The sequence below is a fragment of the Hypanus sabinus genome, chromosome 24 (genome assembly GCF_030144855.1).
Source record: "Hypanus sabinus isolate sHypSab1 chromosome 24, sHypSab1.hap1, whole genome shotgun sequence".
NCBI lineage: Eukaryota > Metazoa > Chordata > Chondrichthyes > Myliobatiformes > Dasyatidae > Hypanus > Hypanus sabinus.
The window spans coordinates 29,277,126-29,296,370 of NC_082729.1; the positions used below are offsets into that span (position 1 = coordinate 29,277,126).

The window sequence follows — 19,245 nt, forward strand, 5'->3', positions numbered from 1 at the left end:
ACAGAACAGCAAGGTGAACTGACCCATCTCTTGCCTCGGGTCCCAACACCCTGACCTTTTCAATCTGGCCCGCTGCCAAAATCGTTGTCAAACTATCAGGTTCAGTTGCCTCAATACCCTCTGGGGCCTGGACCCCACCTCCTCAATTCGGCCCGCACCGGGACAACAATAAATGAATGACGCTGACCATTTGGGCTGAAGGTTCTGCATCCCTTGCTGGGTGAATTAGACAAGCTCCAAATTATTACCGAATATGAAAAGGCTAAATCGAGTGGATGTGGAGAGGATGTTTCCTGTAGTGGGGAAGTCCAGGACCAGAGGGACATCCCTTTAGAAGAAAGGTGAGGGTGAATTTCTGGAGTTCATTGCCACAAATGACTATGGAGGCCAAGACTGGCTGTATTTAAAGAAGAGGTTGGTAAGTTGTTGATTACCCAAAGCATCAAAGGTTATGGGGAGAAGGCAGGAAAATGAGCTTGAGAGGGATAATAAGTCAGCCATGATGAATGGTGGTGCATATTCGATAGGCCAAATGGTCTAATTCTGCTCCTATATCTTATGGTCTTGTTGAGAAGGTGCTGTGGATATGGCCATTCTCTCTGGCTGGGCCTTTGAGCTCCCAGCCTAGTGTAAAATCATTGCTCCCTGATGAGCACGACTCACTCAACAGTAGGGCATCCCCTCTTTGCACCTGATGGAGGAGATCGAGGAGCCAGGCAGTGAAGTTAAGTCAAGGGGTAACAGGCTTAGGGGTGGGGAGAGAAGAAGGGAGGTGTCCCTTTAAGTGGTTACAGCCCTGACCTCCATGTCAGCGGAATACTGGGCACGAATTGACTCTGCCTCCCAAAATAGAATGATCCACTCAACAGGAGACGAGCACAGGCAGGCAGGCAGGGTCGGCTGGGGGACAACAACGGGTCCAGGTTTGATTTCAGTAACCTTTGCCTCGGAAAGCCATGAACGGAGACTATACGAAGATCGAGCTTGACGACCAGCCTCGGGGCCCCGGAGACAATGGGGAGGGGACCCCACAGCCTGCCCTGGCTGACAGCTCTACGGGCGAGGAGAACAGGGACCCAGAAGGGATTAACCAGCACCTCAAGGTAGTATGCTCCACTCTGCCGCTTCCTCCTTAGGGGTTAGAGAGCGGGGTTAGCAACTTCACAGAGCCTGGGATTTGTCCCCACTGGGATCTGTTCCACGGCTTGTAAAATCTGCAACTTATATCCCAGCCCATTTACGCTGGGCTGCTGGACGGGTGGCAGTCAATGGGCACCAGCTTGTGATCCATCTGGAATTGAATGAGAGTTGTTAACAACATTGTACAGCAGGGAAACAGGTCATTCGGCCCAGCTGTTCCATGCTAACCCACCTAACCTAGTTTCACTTGCCTCTGAGCCATTTAAATGCTATTAAAGATGGTGCCAGTGACCTGTTGCAGTTTTATGCGATTTTGATCAGGGCGGACTACCGCTGTGGGAGACGTGGCACTGGATTGAACTGAAATGAGCTGAACAGAATGTGCCAGGAAGCTTTCGACGTCTTTGTGATTTGGTGTTTTGTGTTGTGTCTCTCGTTCATTTTTTCCCTTGCCATTTGCACAATTTGATCTTTTTTTGTGTGTTGGGGTTTCGCTGTTTCTCTGTTCACTGGTTCCATGGTGGTTCCTGGTTTTGCGGCTGGCTATGGGAAAGACAAATCTCAGGGTTGTGTACTGCATACATAATAAGCACAGCTTTGACTTCAAATCTTTTGATGTGCCTGCTTTAACCACTTCCTCTGGCAACTCTCGCAATGTCTGCGCAGCTGAGCTCTCTGCAGGCTGAACAGGATGGCAGTCCTGGGGCTGTGTGTGTGCAGGGGTGGGAGGGAGGAATGGAGGGACCGGGCTGGTTTTGCTGCTTGTGTTCTGTGTGCTTCTGCCGAGCGTTGTGGGAATGCCGTGGTGTTGGCACCAGAATGTGCGGCGACACTTGGCCAGCCCCCGGATCGTCGTTAGGTTGTGTTGGTTGTTTTTTCACTGAAAGTTTCGATGACATGTGATAAATAACCTTGAATCTTGAATCAACTCACTCCACCTTCTCTGGGTGCAGGATTTACCCCTCAGATTCCAATTAAATCTCACCGTCTCTCACCTAAACCAGCTCTTAATTCCCCAACGCTGGGGAAAAAGACAATTCTTCTTACTTTAATCCCACATGATTTTACACACATCTATAAGGTCTCCTCACAGTCTCCCAATGGAAAAAGTCCCAACCTGCCCAACTTCTCTCCATAACTCAGCTCTATAAATCCTCAGAAATCTCCTTTGCACTCTTTCCAGATTAATGGCAACTTTCTTCTAGCAGAGCGGCCAAAACCGAATGCGATATTTCAAATGTGGCCTCAACTTCTACAACTACAACATAACATCCTAACTTGTACACTCAGTTCTCTGACTGATGAAGGCAAGTGTGCCAGAGGTTTTCTTCACCGTCCTGTCCACCTGCTACGCCACTTTCACGCACACCCAGGCCAGTCCATCTCAGGACTCTGCTGCTCACTGTGACAGTTCGACTTCCTGAGGCGGGACACCATTCCTGATTGGCGTGGCTGTATCGAAACCCAATTTCCCTCGGGATCGATAAAGTATGTCTGTCTGTCTGACGTGGAACTTTGGGACTTGAGTTTCAGACAAAGGTTGAATAGGTTCGGACTTTATTCCCTGGAGTGAGGGAGAACAAGGGGAGATTTGATAGAGGTATGCAAAGTCATGAGGGGTATAAATTCAAGCAGGGTTTTTTCACTGAGAGGTCACAGGTAAAGGGTGACAGGTGAAATGTTTAAGGGGAGAATTTCCGCAGGTGGAAGTGTTGGATTTCAATGCTTAAGAGTTGTTTGGATAAGCACGTGGATGGGAGGGGTATGGGTGGATGGGATCCAGGTGCAGGTCAATGGGACTAGGCAGAATGGGATGAATGGGCTGTCTTTATGACTCCACATAGAATGTTCCCATTCCTAAATGCATGTAGGAAACTCTAAGACAAGCACATCGATGCTGGGAAAAACTGATGCACTATGTGTGAGTGGGGGGTTAGCTTGATCTTAGAGAAGGCCAAAGGGTCGGTACAGCATTGTGGGCCGAAGGGTCTGTATTGTGCTGTACATTCTATAGTTGAAACACTGAGCTGTCTCCACTCTGATTCTATCTCTCCAGTTTGGGAAGAAGGCCCAACCAGTGTTGAGTGAAGCCTCTCCTGCAAGCCAGGAGGAGGAAGGGTGAGGAGCTATCCGGGAGGGCCCAGGTCTGAGAAGGCAGGATCTGGGGAGTGTTCTGTCTTGGTTGCAGGTGGATTTTGAGCAGTTGATCGGAGAACCGGAGAGCGCTCACAGCTTCGACAAGGTCTGGGCATGGAGCAACATCTCCTTCGAGATCTGCAGGCTCTGGGGTTACCGTGTCATCTCTCTGCTCTGTGCCGTCCCAGCCTCCATCGCTGCTGGCTGCCTCTTCGCGCTCGCCAGCTGCCTGCACATCTGGTGAGTGTCGACTGATGGGGGGAGCAGACAGGGACAGGATTGCCAGCCCTGGACTGGGACGGGAGTGTAGGGAGGGTGGAGAAGGGAAGGGGACATGGGGCAAGGGGGTGGGGTGGGGTGTTGATAGAGGAAATGGGAGAGAGTTAATGAGTGGTGAAAGAGGAGGGGGAAGGGGAGAAGGGTGGAGGGCGAAGGGGAGAGGGGTGAGAGGGAATGGGGAGCAGGGAGAAGAAGTAGAAAAGTGTGGAGTACAGTGGAGGGTGCAAGTGGGGCAGTTGGGAGGAGGAGTGGGAGTGCGGGAGGGGAAGGGGAGAAGGGTGGAGGGCGAAGGGGAAGGGGAGAGGGGTGAGAGGGAATGGGGAGCAGGGAGAAGAAGTAGAAAAGTGTGGAGTACAGTGGAGGGTGCAAGTGGGGCAGTTGGGAGGAGGAGTGGGAGTGCGGGAGGGGAAGGGGAGAAGGGTCGAGGGCGAAGGGGAAGGGGAGAGGGGTGAGAGGGAATGGGGAGCAGGGAGAAGAAGTAGTGGGGGACAGGGAGTACAGTGGAGGGTGCAAGTGGGGCAGTTGGGAGGAGGAGTGGGAGTGCGGGAGGGGAAGGGGGATGGCCAGGTATTAGAGCAGAGTGGGAAAGGATATGTTGTCCACCGGCTCTGACCTTGTGCTTGCTCCCGCTGCCCACCAGGTGCCTGGTTCCCTGTGCCCGGATGTGCCTCCTGTGCCGGCCCACCTGGCAGGCTTTCTGCCTGACCGTGACGGATGCCATCGTCGCTCCCTTCTGCACCAGCGTCAGCTACTGCTGCCGCCGGATCCAACTGCGTCTGGCCCACCTCTAGCCCAGGCACCGTCACCCCACCCCGCCCCTCCCACAGTGGGTCTTGGTCACTGAACATCGATCTGGCCCTGGGCCCATGGCTTTCTGCTGACCTTTTAACCTCCTCTAACCCTCCCTCCCACATAGTCCTCCTGTCGTCTATCATCCCTGTGGTTATTCGGGAGTTTCTTAAATGTCCCTAAAGTACGTATGCCATCTCTGAGGGCATTCCATGTACCCACCACCCTCCGTGTACAAAAAACTACCTCTGACTCTCCCTCCATATTTTCCTTCAATCACCTTAAAATTATGCCCTTCTTATTAGCCATTTTTGCCCTGGGAAATAGTCTCTGACTGCCCGCTCGATCTATGCCTCTTATCATCTTGTACACCTCTATCAAGTCACCTTTCAACTTCCTTCGCTCCAGGGAGAAAAGCCCTACCTCTCTCAGCCTAACCTCATGAGATGTGCTCTACAATCCAGGCAGCGTCCTGGTGAATCTCCTCTGCACCCTCTCTAATCCAGGCAGCATCCTGGTGAATCTCCTCTGCACCCTCTCTAATCCAGGCAGCGTCCTGGTGAATCTCCTCTGCACCCTCTCTAATCCAGGCATCATCCTGGTCAATCTCCTCTGCACCCTCTCTAATCCAGGCAGCGTCCTGGTCAATCTCCTCTGCACCCTCTCTAATCCAGGCAGCGTCCCGGTGAATCTCCTCTGCACCCTCTCTAATCCAGGCAGCATCCTGGTGAATCTCCTCTGCACCCTCTCTAATCCTGGTGAATCTCCTCTGCTTCGTCTCTAAAGCTTCCTGGGCAAGCTTCACACTCCAGGCATCCATCTTTGCCCCGCCTACTCCCCCTCTGCTGTTCGTAGGAGCACTCACACCCTCCCTCCCTCCCGGAACCCACTCCAATATCCAGTCCCAGGCCTCAACTGAGCCCCCAGCCCCAGTCAGGGCAGTTGCCCCACACGGGGCTGAGCAATGGTCCCAATGTCGGGGCTGGAGGAGTACAGGTCCCTCTGTGCTGCTCACTCCTCAGCCCATCGCCTGGCCGATGGTGAGGATGCCCACCTCAGGGCATCAAAGTGAGGGGCCACGCTGAGAGAAGAGAGGCACCCCCCTCCCTTTGGTGGGTCCCTTGTCCTGGGACACCAGGTTCTGCCCACGAACTTTTAGCTTTATGTCACAATGAACCAAAGAGATCATCCTTCCTGTCCCCACCCTGGCCCTCTCCCCCCAATGCTCCTTCCCCTCCCCACCCTTCCCCTTCTCCCTCCCCTTCACCGCTCCTTCTCCCTCTCATTGCCCCTCCCCCTCACTGTCTCTCCCTTTCATAGTCCCTTCACCCTCTTCCTCGCTGCCCCTTCCCCCTCCCCTCCCCTTTCCCTCAGCCCCTCCCCCTCCCCGTCCCTGCCCCTTCCCTCTCCCCACCCCCACAGTCCTGACCCCTTCCCTCACTGTCCCTTCCCTCTTCCCTTTCCCCCTCCCCCTTCCCCACACAGCCCCTTTGCCCTCCCCCACAGCCTCTTCCCCCTCCCCACAGCCTCTTCCCCCTCCCCACAGCCCTTTCCCCTCCCCTCACTGTCCCTTCCCCCTTCCCTTTCCCCCTCCCCTCACTTTCCCCTACACCTCGCTGCCCCTTGCCCCTTCCCCACTCCCCACAGTCCCCTCACTGCCACCTCACGTCCCACAAAACCGTTTGGCCCATCGAGTCTGCTGCTTCATTCACTCAGGATTAGGCCATTCAATCCTTCTCCTGACCCTCCCCTGTATCCTTAGCGCCCCTACTTCAATCAAGCTTCACTTTAAATATACCCAAGGACTTGGCCTCCACAGCGGTCCGATACAATGAACTCCTTCTCCTCACATCTGAGGCTGGTCCTGGACTCTTCCCACAATAAAGAAACATCCTCTCCACATCCACTCTATCTCTCCCCTCACTATCTCTCGTCTCCCTATCTAGCCCCTCCCCTCCCTGCCCCTCACTACCCCTCTCCTCTCCCCCACAGCCGCTGGCTCCCTGGGCTCATTCCGGCTGTTAACATGGGCCCAGACTCCCCTGGCTGTGCCAAGGAGGTGAACCGGTCCAGTTCTGACCCCAGGCGCCGGGTGATAATGAGGCTCCCAGTGTAGGTGTCATTTTGTAATAAAGTTACTAATGATGGTAATTGTGTCTCCATTACTAAAGACAGGAATCCAAACAGCCGGCTTCACCCTGGGGCTCCCATCCTAGTTACCTTTCTTGCAATAGCTTCATCTCCCTAGCTTCACTCTGCATTGGGGATCAGTACCAACCTCCTCGATCCCTCTTTCCCACACCCTCTCTCTCTATCCCTCTTCCTCTCTCTCTCTCTCTCTCTCTCTCTCCACCTCCCCTCTCTGCCCCTGTCTCACTCTCCCTCTCCCTCTCCAATGTCGTATCAACTACAGACCACATGGTAACTCATGATTCAAGGGTTTGGGGGCGGGGGATTGCAAAGACACCGGTTCAAGTGGCTGGGCTGACACCGTGGGAGGGGGCATGGTGAGAAGGGAAAGTGGGGCGAGGAAGGAGGGAGCAACCACGCTGTGGGAGGGGCGGTGAGAGGGGAGCACTCCGCTGTGAGGAGGGAGCACTCTGCTGTGAGGAGGGAGCACTCTGCTGTGAGGAGGGAGGGGCGGTGAGGAGGGAGCACTCCACTGTGAGGAGGGAGGGGCGGTGAGGAGGGAGCACTGCTGTGAGGAGGGAGGGGCGGTGAGGAGGGAGCACTCTGCTGTGAGGAGGGAGCACCACTATGAGGAACTGCTGTGCTGTGGGAGGGGCGGTGAGGAGGGAGCACTCCGCTGTGAGGAGGGAGGGGCGGTGAGGAGGGAGCACTCTGCTGTGCTGTGGGAGGGGCGGTGAGAGGGGAGCACTCTGCTGTGAGGAGGGAGCACTCCACTATGAGGGAGCACTCCGCTGTGAGGAGGGAGCACTCTGCTGTGAGGAGGGAGGGGCGGTGAGGAGGGAGCACTCCACTGTGAGGAGGGAGGGGCGGTGAGGAGGGAGCACTGCTGTGAGGAGGGAGGGGCGGTGAGGAGGGAGCACTCTGCTGTGAGGAGGGAGCACCACTATGAGGAACTGCTGTGCTGTGGGAGGGGCGGTGAGGAGGGAGCACTGCGGTGCTGTGGGAGGGGCGGTGAGGAGGGAGCACTCCGCTGTGAGGAGGGAGGGGCGGTGAGGAGGGAGCACTCTGCTGTGCTGTGGGAGGGGCGGTGAGAGGGGAGCACTCTGCTGTGAGGAGGGAGCACTCCACTATGAGGGAGCACTCCGCTGTGAGGAGGGAGCACTCTGCTGTGAGGAGGGAGCACTCTGCTGTGAGGAGGGAGCACTCCACTGTGAGGAGGGAGGGGCGGTGAGGAGGGAGCACTGCTGTGAGGAGGGAGGGGCGGTGAGGAGGGAGCACTCTGCTGTGAGGAGGGAGCACCACTATGAGGAACTGCTGTGCTGTGGGAGGGGCGGTGAGGAGGGAGCACTCTGCTGTGAGGAGGGAGCACCACTATGAGGAACTGCTGTGCTGTGGGAGGGGCGGTGAGGAGGGAGCACTCTGCGGTGAGGAGGGAGCACTCCGCTGTGAGGAGGGAGCACCACTATGAGGAACTGCTGTGCTGTGGGAGGGGCGGTGAGGAGGGAGCACTCTGCGGTGAGGAGGGAGCACTCTGCTGTGAGGAGGGAGGGGCAGTGAGGAGGGAGCACTGCTGTGAGGAGGGAGGGGCGGTGAGGAGGGAGCACTCTGCTGTGAGGAGGGAGCACCACTATGAGGAACTGCGGTGCTGTGGGAGGGGCGGTGAGGAGGGAGCACTCTGCGGTGAGGAGGGAGCACTCCGCTGTGAGGAGGGGGGGCAGTGAGGAGGGAGCACTCCGCTGTGAGGAGGGAGCACTCCACTCTGAGGAACTGCTGTGCTGTGGGAGGGGCGGTGAGGAGGGAGCAGCGCTCTGTCCCTGCCTCTCTCTCTCTCTCTCCCCCCCTCCCTCCACCACAGACGTCAGGTTACAAAGCGTCCCAGGACTCTTGGCGAGGCTGCTGACGGGGCAGGGAGCGATCTCTGGCTGTGCTGACCGGCCAGTCTCACTGAGCCCAAGGGAGGCAGGTGCCCAGCAGCTGGGAGCATGGCTGAGGAGGTAGAGAGGAAGGAAGCCCCCCATGCTGACACCCACACCAAAGAGATCGACTTGGTGAAGAGAGACCCCAAACACCTGAACGATGAAATCGTTAAAGTAAGTCTCAGCAGTGCGACAGGCAGGCCGTGAACCGGGTCTCGTTCTATATTTAGGCCGCATCTGGCTGGCCTGAAATACATATATATCGGGCTCATCTCTGCAGACTCAAATGTAAGGCTGGATGAGGTGGGGGGAATGAGGGGGTCGTAACAGTGAAGGGTGAAGCTGTTGTAGTCACAGGGCACGACTGCACAGGAGCAGGCCCTTTGGCCCGACTAGTCCATGATGGAATTTATAAACTGACAGAAAACACTGGAGGAACTCAGCAGGTCGGGAGTCTATGGAGGGGAATACACCTTCGGCGTTTTCGGGCCAAGTCCCTTCATCAGGCCGGGACCTGAAATGCCAGCTCCCGAGATGCTGCCTGACTTGCTGACTTCCTTCAGTGGTTTTTGTGTCTGTTAGTCCATGTTGGCCTTGTTTTCTGCCTGGTGCCTTCCTTACCCCTCCCACACATGTAACTATCCAAACTTTTCTAAACATTACAATTGAAACTGTACCCACCACTTCTGCTGGCAACCCCTTCCACATTCCCACTACTTACTGAGTGAAAAAGTTTATTCTTAAATATTTCAGCTGCAATCGTAACCCAGACCTTTACTTTTAGTAAATGCTGGCTTCTTTTAGAGCAAGTTCTGTTGACCCCCACCCATAAGACATTGTAGCAGAATTATGCCATTCGGTCCATTGAGTCGACTCCACTGTCCCGTAATGGCTGACATCGAGCACTGCTGAGGCCTCATTTGGAGTATTGTGAGCAGTTTTGGGCCCCTTAGAAAGGATTTGCTGAAACTGGGGAGGGGTCAAAAGAGGTTCAAGGAAATGATTCCAGGATTAAACGGCTTGTCATATGAAGAGCATTTGATGGCTCTGGACCTGTAATCACTGGAATTCAGAGGAATGAGGGGTGACCTAAATGAAACCTATCGAATTGTTAAAGGCCTTGGTAGAGTGGATGGTGGGGGAGCCTGACCAGAGGACACAGCCTCAGAAAAGCCTCCATTTAGAACGGAGATGAGAAGGGATTTCTCTAGCCAAAGAATAATGAATTTGTAGAATTCATTGCCACTGGTAGCTGTGGAGGCCAAGACTTTATGTATATTTAAGGCAGAGGTTGATTGATTCAGGGCATGAAGGGATAGGGGGCAAGGGGGGAAGGCAGGAGATTGGGACTGAGAGGAAATTTGGAACAGCCATGATGAAATGGCAGAGCAGACTCGATGGGCCAAATGGCCTAATTCTGCTCCTATATATTATGGTCTTATTTATTATCTCCTACCTTCTCCCTGTAACCTTTGATACCCTTATGAACAAGAATCTATCAAACTCTGCTTTAAATATACCCAACAGCTGTCTGTGGTGATGAATTCCAGATTCACCCCCCTCTGGCTAAAGAAATTCCTCCTCATTTCTGTTCTAAAGGGATTCTGAGGCTGTGCCCACTGGTCCTAGACTCCCCAGCTGAGGAAGCATCTGGCCCACAGCCACCAAACGCTGCTGATACATTAACCCTTTAATCATGCTTGTGAACCTACTCCAATGTTAGCATACCTTTTCTTTGACAAGGGCCCAAAGCTGCTCACTACACTCCAAGTCAGTCGTCACCAGTGCTTTATAAAGTTTCAACATTACATCCTTGCTTTCATATTCTGGTTTTCTCAAAATAAAAGCTAACATTTCATTTAACTCCCAGACTCAGCCTGCAAGTTAACCTTCAGGGAATCCAAGGAATTCAAGTCCTTTTGCACCTCTGAATTTTGAATTTTCTACCCATTTAAAAAATAATCCATGCCATTCTTCCTTCTACCAAAGTTCATGACCCAACATTATCTTCCATCTGTCACTTACTCTGCTTCCTCAACATTACCTGCCCTCCACCTATCATCCGGAAACTTGGCCACAAGGCCATCAATTCCGTCATCCAAATCATCGTGAAAGAAGCAATCCCAAAACAGACCCCTCTGGAATACAACCTGTCACTGACAGATAACCAGAAAAGGTCCCCCTTTATTCTGGCTCTTCCTCCTGCCTATCAGACACTGCTTTATTCATGCTAATGTCCTTACTCTAATACCCTGGGTTCTAATCTTGGTTAGCAGCCACATGTGTGGCACTTTGTCAAAGGCCCTCTGAAAATCCAGGTACACAACATCCACTGATTCTCCTTTGTCTATCCTGCTTATTTCCTCAAAGAATTCCAACAGATTTGTCAGCCAAGATTTTCCCTTGAGGAATCCGTGCGGACTGCGGCCTGTTTTATCATCTGCCTCCAAGTACCCTGAGACTCATCCTGAATACTGGATTCCGACATCTTCCCAAGTCAGGCTAACTGGCTTATATTTCCTTCTGCCTCACTCCCTTCTTAAAGAGTGGAGTGACATTTGCAATTCTCCAGAATCTGGTGCTTTTTGAAAGATCATTACTCTACAACCCACAGTCTCTTCAGTCACCTTTCTCAGAAGCCTGGGGTGCAGTCCACCTGGCCCAAGTAACTTCTTTGCCTTCAGACCTTTCAGCTTCACAGGCACCTTCTCCTTAGTAATAGCAACCACACTCCTGCCCGCTGACACTCTCAAATCTCTGACATACTGCAGGTGATTTCCACAGTGACGACTGACACAAAATACTTCACAATTCATCCATCATTTCTTTGTCCCTCATTATCACCACTCCACCATCATTTTCCAGTGGTCTGATATCCAGTCTTAACCCCTTTTCACTCTTTATATCTCTGAGAAAAAACTTTTGGTATCGTCTTTTAAATTATTGGCTAGCTAACCTTCATATTTCATCTTTTCCCTCCTTACGGCTTTTTTTAGTTGCCATCTGTTGGTTTTTAAAATCTTCCCAATCCTCTAACTTCCCACTAATTTTTTCCCCCTCATTTGCTTTTATGCGGTCTTGGCCTTCCTTCGTCAGCCCTGGTTACCTCGTCCTGCTTTCAGACTGTTTCTTCATCTTAGGGATGTATCTACCCTGCGGCTTCTGAATTTCTCCCTGAAACTTCAGCCGTTGCGTCTCTGCTGTCATCCCTGCTAATGTTCTTTTCCAATCAGCTTTGGTCAGCACCTCTCTCATGCCTTAACTCCGCTGTAATACTGATACATCTGATTTTAACTTCTCCCTCTCAAGCTGCAGAGTGAATTCTATCATATTATGATCACTGTCTCCTAAGGGTTCTTTACCTTAAACACCCTTATCAAATCTGGTGCATTACACAACACCTAATCCAAAATTGCCTCTTCCCTTGTTGGCTCAACCATTAGCCGTTTTAAAAAGCAATCTCGTAGGAATTCTACAAATTCCCTCTCTTGGGATCCAGAACCAATCTGATTTTCCCAATCTACCTGCACATTGAAATCTGCCAGAATTACCCTTTCTTTAAATGCTTTTTCTTTCTCCCACTGTAATTTGTAGTTCACATCCTGGTTGCTGTTCAGAGGCCTGTATATAACCCTTCAGGGTCTTTTTACCCTTGCAGTTCCTCAACTCTACCCACGAGGACTCCACATCTTCTGATCCTTTGTCACTTCCTTGTAAGGATTTGATTTCATTCTTTTTACCAATAGAGCCCATCTGCCCACCTGCCTGTCCTTTCAATACAAATGTGTATGCTTAATGTCCTGACTATGATCTTCGTTCACCACTGACCCAGTACTGCCCACAGCGTATCCTCCAGTTTCTAACTGTGCTACAACATCATTTCCGTATACTGCATGCATTCCAATATAACACCTTCAGTCCTGTATTTGTCACCCTTTTCGATTTTGCCACCCTGTTCCACTGCAGCACATCTCACTGACTGTCCTTCCTCACAGTCTCACTACAAACTGCATTAACTCTGGTTCCCATCCCCCTGCCAAACTAATTCAAACCCTCTGCAACAGTTCCAGCAAACCTGCCTGCAAGGTGAGTGGTCCAGGTGTAACCCATTCCTTTTGTACAAGTCGTACCTTCCCCGGGAGAGATCCCGATGATCCAGAAATCTGCCCCCTGCACCGATTCCTCAGTCACACTTTCACCTGCCAAATCACCCTACTCTTACCCTCACTGGCATGTGGCATAAGCAGATATCCAGAGACGACTAGCCTTGAGGTCCTGCTTTCTACCCTTGTCCCTATATTCTCTCTGCAGGACCTCGTCTGCTTTTCTACCGAGGCCATTGGTGCCAATATGTACCACAACTTCCGGCTGTTCACCCTCCCCTATTAGAATGTAGTGGACCCAATCTGACCCCGGCATCTGGGTGGCAACATACGTCTTTCACATTCAATTCCTGCTCCTCTAGGAATGGAATCCCCGATCATGACTACACTCCATTTCTCTCCCCTTCTCTTCTGAGCTACAGCACCATACTCAGTGCCTGAGACCAGTTTGCTGCAGCAGTAGGTAACCCCCCCCCCCGGCCCCTCCCACAGCAGTATCCAAAGTGGCATACTTATCCCATTCTCTCACCCTTCCATATCCCACCCTGCTCCATTCCATTCAGGGAACTCAAAGAATCCACATGGTACCCTGCAAGTGATTGATGAGATGGCGTAGAGGGAGCTTCACTCTGTGTCTGACGCCGGGAGTGTGCGATGGGACGTTGTGGAGGGAGATTCACTCTGTATCTGACTCCGGGAATGTGTGATGGGAGGGTGTAGAGGGAGATTCACTCTGTGTCTGACCCCGGGAGTGTGTGATGGGACGGAGTGGAGGGAGATTCACTCTGTGTCTGACCCTGGGAGTGTGTGATGGGACTGAGTGGAGGGAGATTCACTCCGTGTCTGACCCCGGGAGTGTGTGATGGGACGGTGTGGAGGGAGATTCACTCTGTGTCTGACCCTGGGAGTGTGTGATGGGCCGGTATGGAGGGAGATTCACTCTGTGTCTGACCCCGGGAGTATGTGATGGGACGGTGTGGAGGGAGCTTCACTCTGTGTCTGACCCTGGGAGTGTGTGATGGGACTGAGTGGAGGGAGCTTCACTTTGTGTCTGACCCTGGGAGTGTGTGATGGGACAGTGTGGAGGGAGTTTCACTCTGTGTCTGACCCCAGTAGTGTGTGATGGGATGGTGTGGAGGGAGATTCACTCTGTGTCTGACTCCAGGAGTGTGTGATGGGACGGTGTGGAGGGATCTTCAATCTGTGCCTGACCCCGGGAGTGTGTGATGGGATGGTGTGGAGGGAGATTCACTCTGTGCCTGACCCCGGGAGTGTGTGATGGGATGGTGTGGAGGGAGATTCACTCTGTGTCTGACCCCGGGAGTGTGTGATGGGACGGTGGAGGGAGCTTCACTCTGTGTCTGACCCCGGGAGTGTGTAATGGGACGGTGTGGAGGGAGATTCACTCTGTGTCTGACCCCGGGAGTGTGTGATGGGACAGTGTGGAGGGAGCTTCACTCTGTGTCTGACCCCGGGAGTGTGTGATGGGACGGTGTGGAGGGAGATTCACTCTGTGTCTGACCCTGGGAGTGTGTGATGGGACGGTGTGGAGGGAGTTTCAGTCTGTGTCTGACCCCGGGAGTGTGTGATGGGACGGTGTGGAGGGAGTTTCAGTCTGTGTCTGACCCCAGGAGTGTGTGATGGGACGGTGTGGAGGGAGATTCACTCTGTGTCTGACCCCGGGAGTGTGTGATGGGACGGTGTGGAGGGAGATTCACTCTGTGTCTGACCCGTTTTTTTTCTCAAACATTTTAATAAAGTGTAAATATTACAATACAAATCAAACGAATTCCAACCGGGCAACAGTTTTGCCATTCTACTTATAAAAAGTCCCAGAAAATGTAACAATTGTATTGCAATAGGCAGCTGTCAAAGCAGCATAATCTGAAAAGTCTTTGCTCAGGATATCTCCTCTTCAAAAAGTTCCCACGTAGATGGATATAATTTATTAACCCTGGTATCTTCCTCGTTTCATTATCACGGCCTTGGTGGGCGCATACTGGGTGGTGGAGGACCTCTCATTCCTGGCGGTGGTGGTCTCATTCCTGGTGGCATTCCCATTGGTGCTCCTCGGCCAGGAGGCATTCCCATAGGTGGTCCCATAGGCGGCCGCATACCAGGGGGAGGGCCCATCGTACCTGGTGGTGGCGCTCCTCGGCCCAATGGTGGGGGGCCTCCACGGCCTGGACCATATTGCTGAGGTGCTGCTGCAATGCTGGATGTAACTGCAGCTGCTGCAACTGTCCCACGTGCTTGGGGTGTCATCACCTGCTGAGATGGTCCTCCTACTCCTCGGACAGGACCTGCCAACCCAGCTGGAGCCTGTGGCATTGGTGCTCCAGCAGGGACACCACGACCTGCTGCTCGACCAATACCAGGACCTCCGGCTGCACCAGCAAGGGGCACACGAGCAATTCCAGTATCTTTTGGGGGAGGTCCTTCCACTGTCATGGAAACCAATGTTTCACCACGTAGCAAGACCAGTTCAAGAACCCACCCTGTGTCTGACCCTGGGAGTGTGTGACGGGACGGTGTGGAGGGAGATTCACTCTGTGTCTGACCCCGGGAGTGTGTGATGGGACGGTGTGGAGGGAGCTTCACTCTGTGTCTGACCCCAGGAGTGTGTGATGGGACGGTGTGGAGGGAGATTCACTCTGTGTCTGACCCTGGGAGTGTGTGACGGGACGGTGTGGAGGGAGATTCACTCTGTGTCTGACCCCGGGAGTGTGTGATGGGACAGCGTGGAGGGAGATTCACTCTGTGTCTGACCCCGGGAGTGCGTGATGGGACGGTGTGGAGGGAGATTCACTCTGTGTCTGACCCCGGGAGTGTGTGATGGGACGGTATGGAGGGAGCTTCACTCTGTGTCTGACCCCGGGAGTGTGTGATGGGACAGTGTGGAGGGAGTTTCACTCTGTGTCTGACCCTGGGAGTGTGTGACGGGACGGTGTGGAGGGAGCTTCACTCTGTGTCTGACCCTGGGATTGTGTGATGGGACGGTGTGGAGGGAGTTTCACTCTGTGTCTGACCCCAGTAGTGTGTGATGGGACGGTGTGGAGGGAGCTTTACTCTGACCTCTGCATACCTTGATAAGAGAGAAACTGATCCCTCCACATAGATGAGATAGATGCGACCTGCCTTGAAAGTGTAAGAGAAGTATGGGGAGGAGGGAAGGGGAGTGTGATTGAAAGCCACAAATGTTAAGTTTCTCAGCAGAACATCACTCCGGCTGTGGTCAACTAACTCCCAGTGGGAGCAGCACTAAATGACTTTTCAAGCTCTGCAAAGACAGAGGAGCATGGTGTCACAGACACACGGCAGAGAGGGACCCCGTACTGTGTGTGTTGTGTCGGTATGAGCGGGTGTGTTTTATTGGTGTGTATGTGTGTTGTGTTGGTGTGAGTGTGTGTTGGTTTGGAATGAGTGGGTGTGTTCTGTTGTTTGCTTGTGTGTGAGTGTTCTGTAATTATGAGCGGGTGTGTGATGCACCATCAATAACTCACTCTGAGACGTGAAGGCGAGATATCGGCTTTTATTGATTGGAAGAAGGAACAAGCAGTGAGTGACCACCATACTACATCCTGGAGACTGAGAAGCCGGGCTCAGACCTCAATCGCCTTTATACAGGGGTCTGTGGGAGGAGCCACAGGAGCAGTCAGCAGGGGGCGTGTCCAGACAGGTATATGTAGTTCACCATAGTGTGTTGTGTTGGTGTGAGTGTGTGTTGTTTTGGAATGAGTGGGTCTGTTGTGTTGGTGTGTGTGTGTGTTCTGTTGGTATGAGTGGGTGTGTGTGTGCTCTGTAATTATGAGCGGGTGTGTTGTGTTGGTATGAGCGGGTGTGTTGTGTTGGTGTGTGTTCTGTAATTATGAGCGGGTGTGTTCTGTTGGTATGAGCGGGTGTGTTGTGTTGGTGTGTGTTCTGTAATTATGAGCGGGTGTGTTGTGTTGGTATGAGCGGGTGTGTTGTGTTGGTGTGTGTTGTGTTGGTATGAGCAGGTGTGTTGTGTTGGTGTGTGTTCTGTAATTATGAGCGGGTGTATTGTGTTGGTATGAGCAGGTGTGTTGTGTTGGTGTGTCTGTGTGTGACCCTTCCAGGATGGGTTGGAGAGTCTGGTGCCCCCTGTGTGTGAAGACACTGTTTACCATGCTCTTTCTCTCTCTTCTCCTCGCAGGTAGAGTTCGAGGAGGTGGTGGCCGAGCCCGAGGGATACCACAGCGTGTCACCAGTGTGGCGCCTCACCCACACCACCTTCACGGTCTCCGAGTACTGGTGTTACCGGCTGATGACCGCCATATTTGGAGTGCCGATGGCCGTCCTCTGGGGCTTCCTGTACGCCTGTGCCTCCTTCTGGCAGGTGTGGGCGGCCGTGCCCTGCCTGCGCTGTGCCCTGATCGAGCTGTACTGCCTCGCCAGCACGCTACCGGCCTGCCTGCGTGCTGTCTGCGACCCGCTCTCCCATGCTGCTGGAGGATTGCTGCTCAGTGTCCGTCTGGCCCTCAGGAAGGAGAGCTAGCGCAGACCACCCGCCTTATCCAGGGCTTCCGACATCATTCTTCCTCCTCCTCCTCAGGTTGCCACCCTCACCCTCCTTCCAATATCCTTCCCAGTCACCACTCCCTCTCCCTCCAAACCTCTCCATTCCCCAGCTCCCTCTCTCTTCCCCATTCCCCCTCCCCTCCCCACCTTTTCCTCCTCCTTGCATCCCTCTCCCTAACTCCATCATTCCCCTGTCTCACCAATTCTCCACACCTGCCACTCTTCTCCACACCTGCCACTCTTCTCCAAACTCCTCCCCCTCCCCTTTAATTCCCCACAACCCTCCTCTAACCATCCACATCCCTCAACCACCGTCTCTCCCCTCTCCCTCCAATCTCACACACAGACCTCCTCACTCTCCAATTCTCTCTCCACCCCTTCACCACTCCCTCCACACCTCTCACTTGCCCTTTAATCCCCTCCCACTCAATACCCCACCTCCCCATCCATCCCTACCACCTCTTCACCCCTCCCTTCCCCTCCACACCACTACCTTTCCAATCCTCACCTCCTGCTCCAACCCTTTCCCTACCCCTCTTCACTGGTGTCTCTCAGCAGCATAATCCTCTCAGTCCCTCTCAGTCCCTCTCTCAGATGGAGATCTGTCAACTGACCGGTGTCTCTCAGTCCCTCTCTCTCAGGAACAGATCTGTACACTGACCAGTGTCTCTCAGTCCCTCTCTCTCAGGGGGAGATCTGTACACTGACCCGTGTCTCTCAGTTCCACTCTCTCAGGAACAGATCTGTACACTGACCAGTGTCTCTCAGTCCCTCTCTCTCAGAGGGAGATCTGTACACTGACCGATGTCTCTCAGTCCCTCTTTCTCAGGGGGAGATCTGTACACTGACCAGTGTCTCTCAGTCCCTCTCTCAGAGGGAGATCTGTCAACTGACCGGTGTCTCTCAGTCCCTCTCTCTCAGGAGGAGATCTGTACACTGACCGGTGTCACAGCCCCTCTCTCTCAGGGGGAGATCTGTACACTGACCGGTGTCTCTCAGTCCCTCTCTCTCAGGAGGAGATCTGTACACTGACCAGTGTCACAGTCCCTCTCTCTCACGGGGAGATCTGTACACTGACTGGTGTCACAGTCCCTCTCTCTCAGAGGGAGATCTGTACACTGACCGGTGTCTCTCAGTCCCTCTCTCTCAGGAGGAGATCTGTACACTGACCGGTGTCACAGTCCCTCTCTCTCTGAGGGAGATTTGTACACTGACCGGTGTCTCAGTCCCTCTCTCAGGGGGAGATTGGTACACTGACCGGTGTCTCTCTGTCCTTCTCAGTCTATCTCATTAGTTCTCACTAAAGAACCATCAACACTTCAAATAACACATTAACAATCTTACACACTGAAAACGTTTTGCATTTAAAACTCATTAAGAGTAAAGACTTGATGATTATATTAAACTCAATCGCTGCATCTTGATGTCATATCAAGGACAAGAGATCACAAGGAACAATGGTCAGAATTGTGGGTTTTATCAAAGTCACGGTGAGGGATGTGGGGAGTGTCGGTGTTACAGTGAGGGGTGTGGGGTGTCAGTGTCAGTGAGGGGTGTGGTGGTGTTACAGTGAGGGGTGTGGGGTGTATCAGTGTCACAGTGAGGGGTGTGGTGGTGTTACAGTGAGGGGTGTGGGGTGTATCAGTGTCACAGTGAGGGGTGTGGGGAGTGTTGGTGTCACAGTGAGGGGTGTGGGGAGTGTCGGTGTCACAGTGAGGGGTGCGGGGTGTGTCAGTGTTACAGTGAGGGGTGTGGGGTGTGTCGGTGTCACAGTGAGGTGTGCGGAGTGCGAGGGATGTGTAGTGAATCAGCGTCTCCATGAGGGAGGTTTGAGTGTTGAATATGAGTGTGAATGGAACATGGGATGTGAATTGGACTGTGTTGGGGCTGGATTGGAAAGGGGGAGTGATGTTCTGCCTCGATACAGCAGGCAGGCAGGTTGGTCTAAGATCTCTCACAAGATCATTTGCAGAGCCTGTACTGGGGCAGAGACATGACTGAAGCACATTGACAGTGCCGGGGGGGGGGGGGGGGGAAGGAAGTGTGTTCTGGGCTTTTTCAGAGACACAAGGATGCTGTACCCAAGTTCCACAATCTGGGCATGTATGGTGTCAATTTCTGGGTGGTAGGGAGAATTTAGGGCAAATGTGTGAGGCTAAGAATATTGTGGGGGGCAGTGATAGAGCTTAATATGAAAGAGGGAGCAGGAAAGG

The 19,245-nt window shown here is 53.1% G+C and overlaps 3 protein-coding genes across 3 annotated transcripts; 2 read left to right on the forward strand and 1 right to left on the reverse strand.

The window, feature by feature from the left end:
* The first annotated feature begins 956 nt into the window (after window positions 1–956).
* Window positions 957–4,346, forward strand: LOC132380725 (caveolin-2-like). The gene is made up of 3 exons (XM_059949715.1): window positions 957–1,103; window positions 3,329–3,516; window positions 4,196–4,346. The coding sequence occupies exons 1-3, from the start codon at window positions 957–959 to the stop codon at window positions 4,344–4,346; spliced, it is 486 nt and encodes a 161-aa protein (XP_059805698.1).
* A 4,043-nt stretch (window positions 4,347–8,389) lies between these two features.
* On the forward strand, window positions 8,390–18,585 carry LOC132380593 (caveolin-1-like). Its single transcript, XM_059949514.1, has 2 exons — window positions 8,390–8,564; window positions 16,668–18,585. The coding sequence occupies exons 1-2, from the start codon at window positions 8,457–8,459 to the stop codon at window positions 17,007–17,009; spliced, it is 450 nt and encodes a 149-aa protein (XP_059805497.1). The 5' UTR covers window positions 8,390–8,456; the 3' UTR covers window positions 17,010–18,585.
* LOC132380594 (small nuclear ribonucleoprotein-associated protein B'-like) lies at window positions 14,358–15,094 on the reverse strand (the record flags this gene model as incomplete). Its single annotated transcript, XM_059949515.1, has 1 exon — window positions 14,358–15,094. A coding segment is annotated over one exon (624 nt), but the record flags the coding sequence as incomplete, so codon positions are not given.
* Window positions 18,586–19,245: the final 660 nt, after the last annotated feature.